Source organism: Mchenga conophoros, linkage group LG7, assembly GCF_057382185.1.
Source record: "Mchenga conophoros isolate Kocher_MC1m ecotype Shallow Benthic linkage group LG7, M_conophoros_male_GT1.1, whole genome shotgun sequence".
Lineage (NCBI taxonomy): Eukaryota > Metazoa > Chordata > Actinopteri > Cichliformes > Cichlidae > Mchenga > Mchenga conophoros.
This window is the reverse complement of record NC_140532.1, coordinates 9,427,254-9,448,323: the sequence shown is the minus strand read 5'-3', so window position 1 is coordinate 9,448,323 and position 21,070 is coordinate 9,427,254. Positions and strand designations below refer to the sequence as shown.

General features: G+C 39.8%; 2 protein-coding genes across 2 annotated transcripts; both read left to right on the top strand.

Moving 5' to 3' along the window:
- The first annotated feature begins 222 nt into the window (after positions 1–222).
- LOC146569564 (arylsulfatase A-like) lies at positions 223–11,269 on the top strand. The gene is made up of 8 exons (XM_085281936.1): positions 223–514; positions 3,694–3,934; positions 4,073–4,291; positions 4,634–4,803; positions 5,086–5,210; positions 10,248–10,375; positions 10,459–10,561; positions 10,653–11,269. The coding sequence occupies exons 1-8, from the start codon at positions 294–296 to the stop codon at positions 10,943–10,945; spliced, it is 1,500 nt and encodes a 499-aa protein (XP_085138062.1). The 5' UTR covers positions 223–293; the 3' UTR covers positions 10,946–11,269.
- A 1,871-nt stretch (positions 11,270–13,140) lies between these two features.
- Positions 13,141–21,068, top strand: LOC146569563 (arylsulfatase A-like). Its single transcript, XM_085281937.1, has 8 exons — positions 13,141–13,410; positions 17,537–17,777; positions 17,909–18,127; positions 18,923–19,092; positions 19,495–19,619; positions 20,091–20,218; positions 20,304–20,406; positions 20,486–21,068. Exons 1-8 carry the CDS (start codon positions 13,190–13,192, stop codon positions 20,770–20,772), a joined length of 1,494 nt encoding a protein of 497 aa, XP_085138063.1. The 5' UTR covers positions 13,141–13,189; the 3' UTR covers positions 20,773–21,068.
- Positions 21,069–21,070: the final 2 nt, after the last annotated feature.

Here is a 21,070-nt window from a genome sequence, read left to right as displayed (position 1 = left end):
GAACTTGGGGATTTAAACTAAAAGTCTTCACATTGGGTGTTGAGCTGTAAGAAGGAGAATAGGTTGCAAAAATATATATTAATTTAAACGTTAAAAAGCAGAAATTAAAAAAAACAAAAACACAAAAACGGTTGTGCGCTTTAGTCTAAGCTGATGCTTAAGACTACATTTCCCAGCATTCCGTGACATAACCGGCGTGCAGCCGTTTCCGGCCTCTGGCACGTGACGTTCTATTTTGTTTTTAAGAGATCTGCCGCTTCCTTATTATCAGTCAGACTTAAAGACGGAAAAGCATGGGATCCAGCTGCTTCGCCTTTTTCGGTATTTTACTTTTGTGCACCTGCTCGGCTTCACCGCCGAATTTCGTCCTCCTCTTCGCTGACGATTTAGGTTTCGGGGACTTGGGCTGTTATGGACATCCTAGTTCACTCACTCCCAACCTGGACCGCCTGGCAGCTGAAGGGCTCCGATTCACAGATTTTTACAGCACCTGCCCCGTGTGCAGCCCGTCCAGGTACCGGTGTAATCAGTACTGACTGCGTGTGTGAATAAAACGTGCGTTATTGTGTATACTTTGTGTTCTAGATTACAATCAATCCAGCCCTTTTTGGGCACTTAATCACTTTATAGAACTGTTATGGCATAATTGTTGCAATTTCTGCTGTCCCTTTGGCCTAATTCCTGGAAAATAAATGTTTAATCTCTATGAGGATTTTACATTCATAGATAGATAGATAGATAGATAGATAGATAGATAGATAGATAGATAGATAGTCAAACAAAAAAATTCAATTTGATTAAATTAGATTACAAAGAAAAACCTTAACAGAAGTGGGAAGACCTGGGAGGGCATGTCAAAAACAGGAAATGTTTATGATGGGCAAAATAACAGTGACATTGGATAGAGAATGGAAACTAGTTTATAGTTTCAGTTGGCAACTTCATTAAACTACATAGGATTTTTTTCTCTCTCTCTCTCTCTGTGTGTGTGTGTGTGTGTGTGTGTGTGTGTGTGTGTGTGTGTGTGTGTGTGTGTGTGTTTTGTCTTCTTCAGCATTAAAGCTGTTTTTGAGTTCAGGTTTTTTCTCCCAGGTCCTGCGTATTGGGTTCATATGACAGCTTTCTTATAGTAAGAGGAAGAAAAAAAATCTTGACATTTTTGTATTTCCTGGATGGTATGGATTTGATTTATGTTCATGTGTATGTGTATCTGTGGGTTAGCGTGCAAGCTAATGAGCTATGCGTGACTGCAATGAAGAAAAGCGAGCATATCAGCATTCTCACAAACTGATGTTTGCCCTTTACTTTGATGCAACGTTTCCTGCTGCAGAAAGCAAATTTTCAAATGATGTATTAATAATGAATATGAATAATAATTCAGTGTCCAATCTAACAGCCCTAGGTCAGTGGCTCAGTTTTACTCTCCCATGTATATTTTTATTGGGCTGCAGTGTGAGAAAAATAAACCTTTTTATTTTTTAAGTATTGATATAATTTAATTTATATATTTATTTTCTATAAAATATAGAAATTATCCAAAATAATGTTACTTCAAATAAGTATGGTCTAGTATACCCCATGCTCCTGCTTCTTGCAGGTATTGCTGCCATATAAGGTAGGACAGCTGCGGAGAGCCTGTAATTTAAACATAGATTGGTTCAATAAAATTATAATGAAGCACCCAAATGAAAAAAATGATTACATTAGATTTTCTTTTTTTAATAATTGAGTTCTTTGAGTTACTTGAATCGTTGAAGCCTTGATGGATAGATTGACAGATGAGGTCAGGCAGGAGTCTTCTTGGACTATGATAGTAACAGATGGAATTGTGATCAGTAGAAGCAAAACAGAAGAAACAAATGAGCGGAAGACAGGCGGAAACGTGAACATGGAAAACAAGGAGTAGAGGTAATAAAGATGGAGAATACCTGGGGTCAACCATCCAAAGCAACTGACCGTACACAAGAGTGTTAAAGAAGAAAGTGCAGGCAGGGTGGAGTGGGTGGAGATGAATATCAGGGGTGATTTGTGATATTTGTGACACCAAAAAGAGTGAGTGGCAGTTAGATATCTTATGATTTCATTGGGAATGACCAGCACAGACAGGATTACAAATCATCATCATTTTTAACTCAGATTTGGAGACAGTTGATTAGTTAAAGTTAGTTAGGCAGGGTTGAAATGGTTTGGACATATTCACATGAGGAATAGTGAGGGGTAGAGGACCATTTCAATAAAGGATGTTAAAGATGGAGCTGGAGATGCCAGGCAGGAGAAAAGAGGAACATGCATTGGGTTGGTGTGACAGAAGGGATAGGGTGAGATGGAGGAAAGCGATCTGCTGTGACAACCCCTAAAGGGAACAGCCAAAAGAAGAAGAGATTGCTATTGTTTTCATCAAGTACATGAAATTTTTCTTGGGCTGAAACGATTGATCGAGTAATTCAAATAATTCAATTTTTTAAAATTCTCAACACAAATTCATTGTTTTGATACTTCTTTTAATGGAACAGCTCTGTAGGGCGGCGATGTATAAAACGATATAAACACGAGCGTTTCACCCACATTCGCGACTGAAGACAGACCTACAATACAAACGTATTTAGGAGCAGTGTGTAAATAAACATTGTGACAAATATTAACCACACAGCCTCCAATTTTACACAAAAACACAGAAAACATGTTTCTAGTGTCCAAAACAGCAGCACTGTTCCTGTACTCACCATTAAAACCATTAAAACCTTTTCCTGGAAAAAACTAGCGGGAGTCCTTCACCAAAGCATCTGATCAACGCCGACGTGAATAAAAAGTGAACTTTGTAGCCTGCAGAAGTTGTATTAAAATATGCAAATGAACTGTTAACTTAGTCTGATACCTGACTGGTTAAATTATACGGCGTGCTGAAGGCTGTCGGTGGTTTTACATGGAAGCATACCTGCAAGAGACAGGGGGGAGTCTAAAGGGGGGCATGGGGTATACAAGACCATAATAATTTCAAGCTTTCGTAACATTTTTCAGATTGAAAGTGAAATTATATAAAATATTGTGTTCGTTTCATTTCATTAAAATGTTAAAATATAAAAATAAAAGCTTTTCTCACAGGCTAATATAAATGTACTTGGGCAGTAAAACTCTTAGCCACTGACCTGAAGGTTGTTAGGCTGAACACTGAACTATTATTAATCTTAATTATTAACATCTACACCAGGGGTCCCCATTCTCAGTCCACGAGGGCCGGTGTCCCTGCAGGTTTTAGATCTCACCGTGGGTCAACACACCTGAATCACATGATTAGCTCATTACCAGGCCTCTGGAGAACTTCAAGGCATGTTGAGAAGGTAATTTACCTGCAGGGACACTGACCCTCGTGGACTGAGATTGGGGACCTCTGATCTACACCATCATACATCTGTTATGGCGCAAATGTTGTATGCAGTAAAACTTTAAGACATTGCAATTTCTAAAATGGAAACCAATGAGCAGTTCATTTTGAAAGACCTGTGCTCTGTCCCTTTTGAATATTTGTTATTGCTCATTAATAAGACAAAGGTATTTCTTATCCAACTACTCGATTAATCAATAGAATAATAAATAGATTACTCAGTTACTAAAATAATCGATAGCTGCCTAGTTGCCTTTAAATGTTTCCACTGCTCTGTTAATTAACTGCCTTGTTTGTTGTTTTTTTCTAAGGGCATCATTGTTGACAGGTCGCTATCAGACCCGGTCAGGAATCTACCCAGGTGTGTTGTACCCAGGATCTATAGGTGGTCTTCCTCTCAATGAGACCACCATCGCCGAAGTGTTAAGGCCCCTGGGTTATGCTACAGCAGTCATAGGAAAGTGGCACTTAGGGCTTGGACACAATGGCATGTTTCTTCCAACCAAGCAGGGCTTTGACCATTTCCTGGGGATCCCATACTCCCATGACATGGTCAGTGTGTTTCCAGTCTGTGCTACTTAAAATTGTCTTTTTTTTCTTTCTTTTTTTTTTTTAAACTATATTCACTTTACTATTCTTCACTCTGTACTGCTGTCTGTTAATTTTTCTATCTTGTCTTTTCTTCCCCAGGGCCCCTGTAAGAATCTGACTTGTTTCCCTCCAGATATAAAGTGCTATGGAGTGTGTGATATTAACACTGTAACCGTCCCGCTAATGCAGAATGAGGTCATCAAACAACAACCCGTCAATTTCCTGGATCTGGAGAGGAGTTACAGTGACTTTGCAACAAACTTCATAACCACATCGGTTGAGAAAAAACAACCATTCTTCCTCTACTATCCAACACATGTGAGCAACAAGAGCAATCTGAAGAAAATGCATGAATTAAAGTGTGCAAAATCAACCTTTGAGTGCAATCAATGCCTAAAAATGTGTTTTCATAATGGTAAATATCAACTACTGTGCATGTCTGAGAGTTTTTAAATTGGGATAATTTAAACATTTCCTAGTCCTCTGTAGATAGATAGTAGTTACTTTCCAATGTGTTCGAATTAGTCATTTAAAAGACATCCCCAATTATTCAAATTTCAGTATTTTAATATGATCAGTCACTTCTAGAATATAAATATGCGGCATTGAAAGAGTCAATATTTCAAACAACACTAATAACCACTTGTTTTCTTGCTTCAGCACACCCACTACCCCCAGTATGCAGGTATAGGGGCAGCTGGACAATCTTTAAGGGGTCCGTTTGGGGATTCTCTGTTGGAGTTTGACAACACTGTAGGCCACCTGATGGCAACTCTGGAGAGGACAGGAGTGATCAACAACACATTGGTCTTCTTTACATCAGACAATGGGTTAGTTTTCAGGACTTGTTAACATTTAGAAATTAAAAGATTAAAGAAGTCCAGTTGCCTTCTTGTCAAACTCTTAAAACTACCACACATAACTTAGAGACAACAATGATGACTGAAATGCGCTAGAGTTTTGGAGTTTAATTCCTCATGCTGACATTTAACCACCCTCGAGAAAATTTTTTTCCTCTGTTCAGTAGTCAAGTTCCTAGAAATCTTTGCACTATTGCGATATTACATTTATCTTTTTTCTTAATGGTGTCTGCTTTCTTTCTCTACATGTAGGCCTGAACTGATGCGTATGTCCCGTGGAGGCAACGCTGGTCCTCTGAAATGTGGCAAAGGTACCACATATGAGGGAGGCATGAGAGAACCTGCCATCGCCTACTGGCCGGGAATCATCAAGCCAGGTGAGGACATTTTAGTGGTCTGCAAAAAGTCCAGACTACATCCTGCTTCAAACTAAAAATAAATAAATAAATAAAATCCTGACCCATCCTTGATCTTGCCACACAGACCTCAGTTTGAGTACATTTATTTTTACCTGTTACTGCTGACCATATTCTAAAGCAGAAAGATGGTGTGGTTGTTGGTGTCAGACAGCTTGCTCTGAGTATTTCATGAACTACTGATCTGCAGGGATTTTCCTACATAGTCATCTGTAAATTTATAAAGAATCGTTTAAAAAAGAAAATATCAAATGAGGATCAGTTCTCTGGGAAAAAATTACTTGACTTGACTTTGCTGTTCCTAGGACTGTGCTCTGCCTGCTAGCATCTTGCACTCTGCTGTTATTTGCTGGATTGTCTCAGGGGCATCTTTACACAGCCTGCACCTGGGGTCTTGCCTGGTGTGGTAGAGCCAAGCCGCTATGCTTCTATGGATCTTGTGCTGAGAGTAGGATTTGGGTAGGATTTCTGTATGTCAGCCACTTCCTCTATTTGCCTGTGGTACATACTGTGCAAGGGCCTGTCATTCCATGATGGTTCCTCCTCTTCATTGTCTCATCCTGGATTGTGGTACTGACACTCACTAATCCCCGCCCTCCTTCCTTCTGCTTGGTGTACAGTTTCAGGGTGCTGGACTTGGGATGAAACCCTCCATGCATGGTCAGGAGCTTCCTCGTCTTGATGTCAGTGGCTTTTATCTCCTCTTTTGGCAAGCTTATAATCCCAGCAGGGTACCTGATCACAGGCAGGGAATTGGTGTTGGTAGCCCGTTCTTGTTCTTACCGTTCAGCTAGCTCCTCAGGACTTGCCTGACCCTCTGCAGGTACTTGGTGGTTGCAGATTTTCTAGTGGCTTCTCTGTGATTCCCATTTGCCTGTGGGATTCCTAGCTATCTGTAGGTATCCTCGATCTCTGCAACGTTGCCTTCTGGTAGTTTGATCCCCTCACTTCTAACAAGCTTCCCTGTCTTTGGCTACGTTCACACTGCAGGTGAAAGCGCATCAAATCCGATTTTTTTTTTTTTTTTTTTTTTTTTTTTTTTTTTTTTTTGACCCTATGAGACCCATATCCGATCATGGTATGACAGTGTGAACGGCACAAATCCGATATTTTCAAATCCGATCTGGGTCACTTTCGTATGTGGTACTAAATCCGATACATATCTGATGTTTTAGAAAGCGACTGCTGTTTGAATGGTCAAGTCGCATTAAATCCGTCTTTTACGTCACTGACACAAGACAGACGCCAATTATCAGCGCCGGAGAAGCACCCGATAAGACATCACGAACGCTTCCTGGCCATCCAGCGTAGATGTCAGTGAAACTGTTGGGAAGACAACGTTGGAGAAACGTGAACATTTTATTTGTACTGTATAATCTGCAGATTCTGACAGAAATCTGCAACTATCCTTTGAAGCACCGCTCCTCTCTAAAACAGCAATAAGGATCATTATTAGGCTATTTACATAATAATGTAAATAACAAAATAACTTAAAGCAAAAATTGGGAAACGTAAAGTCCGAAGTCTTTATATTAAGGGCCATCTTGGTCTAAACAGAGCGCGTTGTGTGTGACGTCTTCTTTTGCGCATGCGGGCCGCTTTGAGGGTTCACACTAGAGCGTGTTTGCTGTCGCATTTTATTTGTAGTGTGAACAAGCAGACAAAAAAATCGGAATTGAGCATTAAGACCTGCAGTGTGAACGTAGCCTTTGTTACCATCTGACCACACTTCCCCAATCTGGACGACATTCCGATGTCCTTGCTGTAGTTCCTGGTGGTGTTGATCAGTGAATCGATATCTCATTCCCTCTTAGCATACAGCTTGATATCATCCATGTAGAGGAGGTGGCTGACGATGCTCCATTCCATAGTTGGTATCCATAGCCAGTCTCGTCATTGGTTGTTCGCTGGGAGTTGGATGGGACTCATTTCTTCTGGATGTCCTTGGGGATCAGGACTGTCCAGCCATGAGTTAGCCATTCTGGGTATGTCTCATTAACTAGTAGCTGGTTCATTTGTATTGCCAGATGCTCATGTAGTACAGTCAGCTTTTTCAGCCAATAGGCATGAACTATGTCATAGCCTGGTGCTGTTCGTACTGGAGACCCAATCTTGGATGTTTGCCACTGTGATGGTTACTGGTCCCTGTTCAGGGAGGTTGCTGTGATCTGCTCTTGGATCCTCTAGCCAGTGGGCATTTCCATTATGGGTTGCGTCCTTTTCCCACATGCTCTTCCAGTATTGGTCTGTCTCCAGCCTTGGTGGAACTGTTCTCATATTATTCCCCTGCCAATGAGAGTACACCTTGGATGGTTCTGTGGAGAACAGCTGGTTTATTCTCCTGCCTTCTATTTCTTTGGTATACCTCTTCAAGTGGCTGGGCAAGGCTGTGACTCTTTGCTTGGCAGTTTCCAAGACCCCAGGTATGGACAGCTTGACGTACTTCTTAGGCACCTTTCTGCAGCTCACCTAACCCTATTTCAATAATAAGATTGCATCTCTTTTTTTCAGTATCAAAGTATATTACCATTAATTAAAAACAGTCTTGGGAAGGTGACATTCCACTACAGTTTACAGAATACATGCTGCAAAATGTATTTTGTAACGTATTCCGTTAAATTACTCAATGAGAGTAACATATTCTGAATACTTTGGTTACTGAATATATTATCAAGCTTTTTACAACTACTTGAATGTACTATTGCTGTGTGAATTATTACTATTACTGAAGGATACTCGCCACATCAATACCAACTAGATTTTTAAATCTTAATATAAAATGAGTGACAGTAGGGTGGATATTAGGTAAGGCTGCACTTTTTGCAGCGATCTCGTGTAGAAAACTATTCAGCGCGTATATAAAACAGTTCCACGGCTCCGAACCATAGTAAAGGGACCTCTGGCTAATATGTTGGTTCCGTGTCAGGCCCGTAACCAAAAACTAGCTTTACTTTGTTTTTTTGTTTTTTTGTTTTTGCCTGTCCTGTTTGGCTCTTTTGCCATCAGAATTATTGCCTAAAGGCAAAGAAAGATGCCCAACAGATTTACTTTACCAAATTGACCATCCCAGCCTTGCCATAATGGTCCATTTGATTCACCTTTTATTGTTTATTTTATTTTCACTTACTGAATACGGGACAGACTTGACTGGGGGAAAGAAAGGGAGAAAGAAAGAGGGAAAGAGAAACGGCTGAGAAGAGGGACGGGGGAGAAGGGCAAAAAACAAAAACCAACAGAATGAGCAGAAAAAAAAAGAAAAAAATGCATATATCGATCACCTGGATCACCTGTTGAGAAAGAAAAAAGAAAACAAGCAGAAGAGAACAAGAGTAATAGAATAAACAACATCACAATGATATATGGGAATATGACAGTAAATACTAAATATTAAACATTATTGTGCAGCACATAAGATCAACAGAACACAGTGTGCTTTGAGGTAGGAGCCAAAAAGGGTGTAGTTTGTGGGTGTGATCACCCGTGTGTACACCTGTGAGCATGGACGCGCTTGTTTTTTTTAAAAGGTTCCTTCATGTAATGATCTGCTAGAGGGTGTGGGGGGGCCACAGCCCCGTCCTCCAGGGCATGAAGCAGGTGTGGAGGAGATCAAAACTCCAGACATCCAGAGGCCCCCAGAACACAAGAGACCAAGGAAGACTAACAGAGGGGCAGCCGCGCCACTGTCCCAGAAAGAGCTGAGGAGAGTCCCAGATGAGGGCTCACTCAGCAGCCGCGGAGCAGAAGCCAGGGGGAGTTGCAGTGACGCGCCCGTGAGCTCCGTCGGCAGCCAGCTGTGCCTGAGTGACCGAGCCCCAGGCCGAGAGGCCGGGGCCACCCCACCTCCGAAGTGGCCCGAGCGAGCCCCAGGCTCCAGGCCCCGATAAGCGGCCGCCAAGGAGTGAGCCGGTGTGTACCTGGACGCCCATCCCCAGACACAAAGAACCACCAACGCACCGATGTCTGAGGGAGTCCGCCACTGGCAGGGGAAGTGGTGGTGGGTGGAGATAGGCCTCCAAACCTTGGAGGGCCTGAGATGTCTCCAGAGAGGTGGCGTCTGATACCCAACCTGACATATAGACACAGACATACAGGCACACACAGATACAAACATCCATTCCCACCCTCATGCTCTCATATGCACTTACTCCACACTCAACCAACGTGGAGACAGACATAAAGAGACGCTGTACACATGATCACACTCCCCAAGCGTACTCTACGAACCGGGTCTAGGTACCCTTGCCCCTGGAGGGGGGAACTGCACCCAGACACAGGTGGTGTTACCCTTTTCCCTGCGGTGGGGAGAGGCAGACCGCCCCAACTCCGCAGCAGCAGGGAGGCCCCACACTCCAGACCGCAGTCGGACGGCCAACTCCTCCTCCTTACTTTGTTTTTTGGGTCAACTTTGCCAGCGTGAGACAGAGAGAGGCATTGAAAGGCTGCTCCAATGGAACTTACTGTTTAGGAGAAAAACACGAACACAGTGTACAGTCAAGTCTTAATAGCTTACTTACAACTGGGCTACACTGCCCATGCGGCTACATTCTTTAGGGCTATGCCTGTAACACTCTGCCTATTGCCTTCACATTAAATTATTTTTTTGAACAATAATTTTAAAAAATATTATATCACGTCATTATGCGGGCCGCAAGTAGAGGTGACAGGGGCCACGAGATTGAGACACAGGCATTTGAGCCTCTTATTGCGTGTTTTGTTTGGGTTTTCACCGGCGTCGAATTACCAAAAATAGAGAGGGGACAGCCTAACATATGAAACAGGAAAAGACCGCAGTGTAATCTCTATTTCAACAAAGTAACTGTATTCTGAAGACTACCTTTTTAAACGGTAACTGTAACGGAATACAGTATTTTAAATACGTAATGGTGGTACATGTATTCTGTTACTCCCCAACACTGATTAAAAATAATTTATGTACATGTAGCCTTTTAGTGATTGCTGTTTTTGTTTTTTGTTTTCTTATGAACAAATCTATTGAAGGTGTTACTCATGAGATGGCCAGCACTCTAGATATCCTCCCCACATTGGCGCGCCTGGCAGGAGCTGAACTACCACAGGTGATGCTGGATGGGGTCGATATGACGGATATCCTTGTTAAACAAGGAAAGGTAGGAGCATTGTATTTAAAGTTGTGCAAACACTCAAATAATGGAAAAACCAAGCTCGTGTGTATTTTCTCTGTGTTTTACAGAGTAAAAGGGAAGCCATGATCTTCTACCCTGTAGATCCCAGTGAAAAATATGGCCTCTTTGCTGTAAGGCTGGGAAAATACAAGGCTCACTTCTATACACAAGGTACTACGTGTCATATTTTGAATATTGCAAGTTCACACTGTCACAAGTTTTAGTTGGTCTTAATTCCTGCCTGTTCATGTTTGTACATCAGGTGCTTTCCACAGCAGTACTACACCAGACAAAGACTGCCCAGAAACAGCAGTCTTCAAGGCTCATGACCCTCCTCTGATATTTGATCTGGAGGCTGACCCATGTGAGCATTATGCTCTGCCAGTAGATACACCTGACATCCAATCTGTGCTGCAACAGGTCAAGACAGTTAAGGAGCAATTTGAATCCTCCATGGTGTTTGGAGAGAGCCAAGTGGCAAAAGGAACAGACCCCAACCTCGAGCCTTGCTGCAACCCTGAGTGTAGCCCCAAACCTAGCTGCTGTCAGTGTTGATGAGAAAAACTGTTACAGCTTAAGGAAGGAAGGGAAAGTTGGACTAAAGTGCTGCTCTCCTGTGGAGAGTTTTAATTACTGGAAATGGAAAATGAATGTAAAGTAAATGTGCTCCCTTAGTGAGGAGATGATTTTCTCAAATTTGATACTGTTAAAATTATAACTAATGTTTAACAGTGTACTGTATCATCTTTCTTCTGTGCTGTGAGTATTGTTTTATTTGATTTCTAATTTCCACTCAAGGAATTCTTGGTAAGCCCTTTTCACTCATAACATCATGAGTTAACTAAACAATAAAGACAACAATAAAGTTTCAGACATCAATCATATATTTTCAAGATGTATTTTCAAACCCATGAAAAGGCAAATGATTTTTTTGTTTCCGTTGAAACTCACAAGTCTTTGTTTTGAAAGATACAAGATCAGATATGTTGTTCTGTCACATACTCTTTTTCATTTACTCGCAATAAAAGGTCGGAGCAGTTGTCTTTTACTAAAACACAATGCAGGCAGCCTGTGTAGTGCATAGACTGACATTTATCCATAGTGGCTCTCCTGCTTCTTCTCTGTAACTCATGGAGAACAATTAGATGGGTCTGGAAAACACCCTCAAATTTATTATTATTTGTGGCAAACATATACCAGTCATTACTGAATATTTGTTTCTAATGATTTTTAATGATGCTATAGGTGCTCCATTAGCTCTACCAGACTAATGACTGACTCATTGTTTACCTGAGCTGAGCATGACAGCTTGGCTAGATTTTTCTTTTTGTCTTAAATATAACATGAACACATTTGATGGAAAAGCAGGGGCATCGCTGCCTCCTTCCAGGGTTGTTGTTCCCTGCAGAGATTGTTAGAGTGCTCTGTGTTGGAGAAGATTAGATGAAGAGAGCTGCTGCAGCAAGGTACTTTTTCAAAATCTCTCACTGACTGTTGTTTTCTTTGTTTTTCCATCATCCAACAGCTTGTTTCTCCCTTAGGTTAGCACTGTACAGAGATGTGAAAGTGAATGATAAAGCAAAGTATCTAGTTCCCTAAGATGGCAACAATGGTGCAAGACAGCACGCAAGCTAACTGATAGACATATCACACACCATTGTGTATGAGGACTTCTGAGAAGTTCATAATGACTTGGTCAAACAATGCTTGCATAACCCTAGACTTTCCTAAACTCCATTGTGTAAAATGTAATAATTTTATGTGACTGGGACTAGCTTTCTAACCTCCATTCCGACTTGCCTCCATCACTATCAAAAACATTACCTTCCTCCTCACACACAGACTCACACGCACAGTTGTCTGTATGCAGAACGTACAGCACATATTAAATGCTCCCATGCCATGTGTTTCTTCTTTTCACATGATGCCAGCTTGATTACATGCAGGTAGAGTCGCACTTTTGTTTTCCTGTCCACCTCACAGAAACATGTATGTGAGAATACATAAAAAAATAGCTCCTGGTACTCTCTATCATCATCAGAAAATCATCTGCCACATTCATTTGGATGGACAGGGGGATACATACTGGACTTTGAGGATAGAAACAAAGTATCGAACAGCGTTAGTATAGATCTGATACTGATACAAGTGTTGGTATCAATACTATCGATATTTGGATCAATCTACCCACCTCTATACTTTAAAAAAATTCAGCAAGAGGGCTACATGTCACCAGCAGCTTCACATTTTCTCTCTCTATAGCTGGATGGTGCAAAAGGACTAGCAGCTCCTGTCCCTCTCCTCCTCCCTCAGTTTGCCTCATCATCATTTTCTGATATTATAATTTACTTTAGAATAGAATAGAATGCCTTTATTGTCACTATACAGTTGTACAATTTGTGGCCTTGCAAAATGTTTCAAAAACCGCGTCTTGGTTGTTTGTAGAGCTGCGACTGGCCCACACGCGGCGACTCTTGTGGTTATCAACTGAGTGAAGAGTCGTGATGCATTTATACAGCCGTATTTCGCACATCACTATGACAGGCGGAAGAAGAAGTAGTTCCTGCCAATCATTTAGACAGTCCCAATAATATAGTTACTTTCCACTGTGTTCCTATTAATCACAAATTACAAATTTACCACAAATTTCCTAAATATCGATATTTTGAAATAAGAACTGAGTCTAGATCACAAATATTTGCTATCGGAAGAATCGATATTCCAGTATCGATCCGCACATCACTGTTTATAGGGATCTGACGCTTCCTTACTATCAGTCAGACTTAAAGCCAGAGCAGGATGGTATCCGGCAGCTTCACCTTTTTCGGCATTATTCTTTTGTGCACCTGCTCTGCTTCACCGCCGAATTTCGTCCTCCTCTTCGCTGACGATTTAGGTTTCGGGGACTTGGGCTGTTATGGACATCCTAGTTCACTCACTCCCAACCTGGACCGCCTGGCAGCTGAAGGGCTCCGATTCACAGATTTTTACAGCACCTGCCCCGTGTGCACCCCGTCCAGGTACCGGTGTAATCAGTACTGACTGTTGGCGTTTGTGAATAAAACAGAAATCAATCCGAGACTTAGCTCAACAGTTTTTTAAAAACTTTAAAGTAATGAAAGTGGCCGTGAAGTATGTTAAGGTTCTGTTATTCATTTATTTTTTGTTTTTTGTTTTGTTTTGTTTTTCAAGTCGACTTGATCCTAAATTATTCTATGAAGTTGTAACTGACAAATTATTAATGGGCTCATTAATAAATAAGTCATTTTAATGGTAGACTGCGTTATTGTATATATTGTGCATTAAATAGTTCTGCATTAATCCACTTAATATCTTTGTAGAACTGTTATGTTATATTTATTGCGGTTTCTGCTGTCCTCTTGGTCTACATTCTTGAAAAATAGATTTTTTAATGCCAATGAGCATTTTACATTCATAACTAAAACATATATAAATGCCTCTTTGCAAAAAAACTGATTCTGAACCTCATGACACAAATGTTCCTCCTGGCTTAAAATTGCTTAATATCATTGACGAGATACGTTTAACATATGTTTCAAAGGTTATAGGCCAACCAGTCATTTCTAAGAGTTTATTCTAGCAGTTCCAGCCAACATTACTCTCTTCCAATTTGTCCTTAACTTCATCTCACTCTTATTGCCTGTTCTTATTGTCCTTATCTTCAACTTCATGCTGCTCTGTTGTATGTTAATTGCCACTTGGGGATAAATAAAGTCTTCTGATTCTGACATAGCTATTGAGGTCCTATAGTAATATAAAGTATTATTAAAATGGGAGAGGAGTAACTTTCTTCTAAAACTGAGTATTCTTGGTTTGAGAAATGGAAGATTGAAAACTTTTTCCAGTAAATTAATAAAAAAATAAAAATAAAAATACATTTTTTTTAATTTAATTAAGAAAAAATCAACAGAAAAGAGGGAAGACTTGGGAGAAACTGAGAATGGGGGGCTAAAAAATACTGAGACGTGTCAAAAACAAGAAATGTTTATGACGGGTGAGATAACGGTGGCATTGGGGAGAGAATGATTGGACACTAGGAAGAGAACATCAGAGTTTATAGTTTCACCTGGCAACTTCATTCAACTACAAATAATGCTGTAGTCCTGTGCTTTGATGCAATGTTTCCCGCTGCAGAAAAAAATAGTGTATTAATAATGTATTAATAATCAATATCAATAATATTCCAGTGTTCAGTCTAACAGCCCCAGGTTTGTGGCTCAGAGTTTTAGTCGCCCATGTATAATTGTATTGTGCTGCAGGATGAGACAAAGAAACCTTTTAATTTCTATATTTGTAAGTATTAATATAACTTAATTCATATTATATTTATATTTTCTATCATCTAAAAATCCAAAATAATGTTACTTAAGCCTTCAAATAAGTATGGTCTCGTACACTCCATGTACCCCCACCCAATGCTTGTTGCAGCTATTGCTGCCATATAAGATAGGACAGCTGCTGACAGCCTGTAATTTAAACATTGTAGACTAAGACTAAGTTAACATTTCATCTGCATATATTATTGTAACTTCTACAGATTTACTTAGATTTGATTGATGATAAGGTGGTTTGATGTAGGACTCCTGCCAGCTTTTTCACTATAAATGTTTAATGGTGGTTACAGTAACAAGCACTGCTTTTGGGGACCCTAGAAAAAAAAATTACCCACTACACTTGAGGTCACCTCTTGGCAGTGACTCCACCTCTTTGCTCCTCAACATGTGTGTATACAAAATCAATCTTGTAATCAATCTTTTTATAGAAAAACCAGGGCCTACATGGGCTTAATGTAATGCTTGTCATCCACAGGCATGCTCTTAGATATATTTCTATTGCAGGTCTGTATTTAGTAGTAAATGTGTTAAGAGTTGTGATAGAAGAGGTATGCAAAGCTTTGAAGAGCCCCGACACTCTGCCCTTTTTATTGATCTATCAAAAGCCTTTGACACTGTTGACCATGGCATTTTATCTCAGGGGCCATTAGAAATATGACTTTCAGACCAAACATTTGGCTGGATTTCAAATTACCTTTCCCACCGTGGCAGTATGTGCAGCTCAATGGTCTCTCTTCCAGTTTTTTAAATGTCACCAACAGAGTGCGGCAGGGTTATTTACTTTTTATGTTAATCACTTGGGACAAAATCTAAATGCGTCTCTCCATTTTTACGCAGATGATACAATTATTTTGCTGTTGTGCTCATATTGTCAACGTGGTTTTCGAAAATGACAGTTACCTTTTGGTTGAATACAGTCACAGAGTCAGCTCAGACTGGTTGTAAATGCTGAAACACAAAAGTGCCTGCAGAAAGAGCATGCTTGCAGTACTCCCCTCTCTTGTATCTGCTCAAGGCATTATTATTGAAACTGTGGCCTCATACAAATACTTGGGTTTTGTGATTGATAAAAATCTTTCCTTTAAGCCACATATTGACTTTGAGCATCGCGTCAATATTTGTTAATGACTTGGGACAAAATCTAAATGCATCTGTCAATTTTTACACAGCTGATACAATTATTTACTGTTGTGCTCATACTGTCGATGTGGTTTTTGAAAAATTACAGCTATCTTTTGATTTTATACATTCATAGTGTCAGCTTTGGTTTTAAATGCAGTAAAAAACAAGGTTGTATTTTTCTCAAATACAAAAAGCATGCTTGCAGTACTTCCCTCTCTTGTATCTGCTAAAGGCATTTCTATTGAAACTGTGGCCTCATACAAATACTTATATTATTATCAATCACAATACAATATTATCTGTTTCTCTTGTTGATATCGCCTTTTTTTACCCCTCCTAGATTATGATGATACAATTTACATGTCTCTGCACATTCTGCCCATCTGTGTACTCTGTTTTATCACGGGGCATTAAGATTTATAATTGGCTGTAAACCTTTAACACACCATTGTACTTTATATTCTTTGGTTTACTGGTCCTTATTGGCCTTACCCAGGATGGTTCATTGGTATCATCTTATCTATAAGTTTGTGGTTTGCTTCCCTGTTATTTATTAGATTACATGTCACATAAATAGTTTAGTCATAGCCTGTGGTCTGGACTTTATTACATTCACCATGCATCAGTTCATACAGAGCTCAGAAAGAAGGTAATCTCCTTTTCTGCTCTGTCGTCATGGAAAACATTACAGAAGCTCTCTCAATTGATTTCACTTGCAGACTTTAAAAGACATAGAAATTACTTCGTGAAATCATTGCTGAGAACCTGTTTTTTGATATGACTGCATAAACATTAGCCATTTGTGCTTTTTTTATTGTTTATTTTATTGTTATAGTTTTAATATGTTTGTCCGAAACACATCTCTTTTCTACATAAGACACTGAGTCTACCTGTATAAATAAAGCTCACATAAAATACATTTAAAAAATGAAGCATTTAAACAAAAATGATTTTTTAATTAGGTTTTCTTAATGATTCGCTGCAGCTTGAATTGATAGATCTGAGGTAATGAACTTGGATCAGTTTAAATACCTGCAACGGACTTTGCACAAAAGTGGTGAAGAAGAAAGAGCAGGCTGGGTGGAGTAGGTGGAGATTAGTATCAGGGTTTATTTGTGATATTTGTGATAGTACAAACCACACATTATCTCCTATGAGGTGTGGTTTGAGATCAATGACACTAACAAAAAGATATTAGGTGGTGCTAAAGGTGGCAGCGTTGAACAAGACTTTCATTGGGAGTGACCAGCATAGAGAGAATGTAAAATGATTTTTCAGCTCAGATTTAAAGACGGGGGGTGGTAGGTGAGATGGAGGAAAGCGATCTGCTGTGGTGACCGCTGAAGGGAAAGAAGAAAAGATTGCTGTGATTCTTCGATGGAAGAAAAGCTTAGATGACGGAATTAATATTTGAATATAGAGTAATTATTTTCAAATTTCATTAAGTACATGAAATTTTTGTTGCTGCCTCTAAACTTTTACTTTGACATGCAACCAAAGTGATGAAATCTTCCCTACATGTCCTGTAGTTTTTCATCTTCCATTGTTGGATGAATTGATGCAGTGAGTTTCTTTAGGCCGTTTTCCTAAGTGAAGTAAGAGTATTCAAAATTACCCCACTATCTTTTCCACTGTTAATTAACTGCCTTGTTTGTTGTTTTTTTCCAAGGGCATCATTGTTGACAGGTCGCTATCAGACCCGGTCAGGAATCTACCCAGGCGTGTTTTACCCAGGATCTATAGGTGGTCTTCCTCTCAATGAGACCACCATCGCTGAAGTGTTAAAGCCCCTGGGCTACACCACAGCGATCATAGGAAAGTGGCATCTAGGTGTTGGGCATAATGGCATGTTTCTTCCAACCAAGCAGGGCTTTGACCATTTCCTGGGGATCCCATACTCCCATGACATGGTCAGTGTGTTTCCAGTCTGTGCTACTTAAAATTGCTTCATGAAATTTCTTTTCTTTGCTATATTCACTTTACTATTCTTCACTCTGTACTGCTGTCTGTTAATTTTTCAATCTTGTCTTTTCTTCCCCAGGGCCCCTGTAAGAATCTGACTTGTTTCCCTCCAGATATAAAGTGCTATGGATTGTGTGATATTAGCAACGTAGTCGTCCCACTAATGGAGAATGAGGTCATCAAGCAACAACCAGTCAACTTCCTGGATCTGGAGAGGAGTTACAGTGACTTTGCAGCCAACTTCATAACCACATCGGTTGAGAAAAAACAACCATTCTTCCTCTACTATCCATCACATGTGAGCAACAAGAGCAATCTGAAGAAAATGCATGAATTAAAGTGTGCAAAATCAACCTTCTATTGAATGCAATCAAAGCTTTGGTTCATCAGCTCTTTGAATGCCTAAAAATGTGTTTTCAAAATGGTAAATATCAGGATAATTCAAAATTTTCTAGTCCTCTGGGGATAGATTCTGGTCCCTCAATAATCAATGTGATGTGCAATACCACTGATTTCCTTTCTTATCCCATATCAAGTAAAATCAGAGCTGGTATCAGTGATACTCGTCCAATACCTAAGCTTTGAACAAAAACTTAATGTGTTTGGAAAACCGAAAGTTCTGTATTTCAAACTATATGTTCATAATGAGTACCAGAAATCAGACTTCTTCTTCTTATTGTAATTGTGAAGAATTATCACACAAGAAACAAACAAACCTGAAAAGTCAACTCCTGCATTTTAAAACATTCAGTAAACAATTAAAAACAAATGTGACTGATAGAAAATAATAATAAAGTTTAAAAACATTTTTTTATATATATGTCATTATCTATGTTTTGAAATAAACAATATAAATATCAAATATTTTGAGTTGTTTTTTTTTTATTTCTTAAAGCCTACAATGACTATTTTTGATTCTAAGTGTCTGGAAAGGATTCCATCATAAACTAAATTTTTTTTTACCCCAAATTACTAAAATACCAATATTCTAATAGGGGAATTGATTCTAGAACATAAATATCTGGTATCGGAAGAATCAATATTTTAGTATCAATCTTAGCAACACTAATAACCACTTGTTTTCTTGCTTCAGCACACCCACTACCCCCAGTATGCAGGTATTGGGGCAGCTGGCCGATCTTTAAGGGGTCCGTACGGGGATTCCCTGTTGGAGTTTGACAACACTGTAGGCCACCTGGTGGAAACTCTGGAGAGGACAGGAGTGATCAACAACACATTGGTCTTCTTTACATCAGACAATGGGTTGGTTTTCAGTTTATTATCATATTTGTTGCTAATCTATGAACTGTATTTATTGTTATTCCATTTTGGTATCTCATTTAATGAGCTTAAAAAGGTGACTGGACTTTATGTTTAAATCTTTAAAGATCAAAGAACACTAATTCCAATCTTTTTTAAACTCTTAAGACTACTGTGACGTGTATGACTGAGACATATTTCATTCAGTGACTTAAAGACAACAATGAAGAGAAATGCACTAGAGTTTTGGAGTTTAATTCCTCATGCTGACATTTAACCACCCTCCAGAAAAAATATTTTTCCTCTGTTCAGTAGTCAAGTTTCTAACAGTCTTTGCACTCTTGTGATAATATTGCATTTATCATGTTTTATTAAATGGTATCTGTTTTCTTTCTCTGCATGTAGGCCTGAACTGATGCGCAGGTCCCGTGGAGGCATTGCTGGTCCTCTGAAATGTGGCAAAAGTACCACATATGAGGGAGGCATGAGAGAACCTGCCATCGCCTACTGGCCGGGAATCATCAAACCAGGTCAGGACATTTTAGTGGTCTGCAAAAAGTCTAGACTACATTATCCTTCAAACACAAAAAATCCTGACCCATCCTTGATCTTGCCACACAGTTTGGTTACATTTAGTTTTACCTGCATGGTTTTTGGTGCCAGACAACTTGATCACCATTCAGATGGTAGGATCAGAAATTGCTATAAATACCATTTACAGCCAATACAGCATTTCAGGCTGTTGGTTGTGGTGCAGTGGTGTGAGAAATACATTTGGCACCTTAGTACTAATTGAGCATATGTCAAAGCCTTTCTGCGATCAGAACCTCTGAAGACTGTTTGCAGCACCCTGTGTAATCTAATGTATGACTGTAGTTCTGAAGGTGTTGTTTGTTTATTCCATGAGCATTGCCTCTCCCTTTTTCCAGCATCAAAGTATACTATAATGAAAACAAAAATGTAGCCTTTAGTGATTCTTTTTTTGAACAAATTGTTTGAAGGTGTTACTCATGAGATGGCCAGCACTCTAGATATCCTCCCCACATTGGCGCGCCTGGCAGGAGCTGAACTACCACAGGTGATGCTGGATGGGGTCGATATGACGGATATCCTCGTTAAACAAGGAAAGGTAGGAGCATTGTATTTAAAGTTGTGCAAACACTCAAATAATGAAAAAACCAAGCTCATGTGTGTATTTTCTCTGTGTTTTACAGAGTAAAAGGGAGACCGTGATGTTCTATCCTGTAAATCCCAGTGAAGACTATGGCCTTTTTGCTGTAAGGCTGGGGAAGTACAAGGCCCACTTCTATACACAAGGTACTTATTAATTATTACATGCTCACACTGTCAAACTTTAGCTGGTCTTGACTCCTGCTTGTTCACTTTTGTACATCAGGTGCTTTCCATAGCAGTACTACACCAGACAAAGACTGCTCAGCATTGCGCAAGACTCATGACCCTCCTCTGATATTTGATCTGGAGGCTGACCCATGTGAGCATTATGCTCTGCCAGTAGATACACCTGACATCCAATCTGTGCTGCAACAGGTCAAGACAGTTAAGGAGCAATTTGAATCCTCCATGGTGTTTGGAGAGAGCCAAATGGCAAAAGGAAAAGACCCCAGCCTCGAGCCTTGCTGCAACCCTGAGTGTAGCCCCAAACCTAGCTGCTGTCAGTGTTGATGAGAAACATTGCTGCAGCTCCTAATGACAATAAAGAAAGGGAAAGTTGAACTGCAGTGCTGCTCTCTTGTAGAGAGTGGAGTTTTAATTGCTAGAAATTAAGAAGCAGTGTAAAGGCAATGTGCTTCCTTAGTGAGGAGATGATTTTCCAAGATTTAATACTGTCTCAATTCAGAAATAATGTTTAACAGTGTACTGTATTTTCTTTCTTCTATGCTTTGAGTATTTTATTCTTTGATTTTTTTTTAAATTTATTTCCACTTCGGGAATTCTTTGTAAGCCCTTTTCACTCACACAA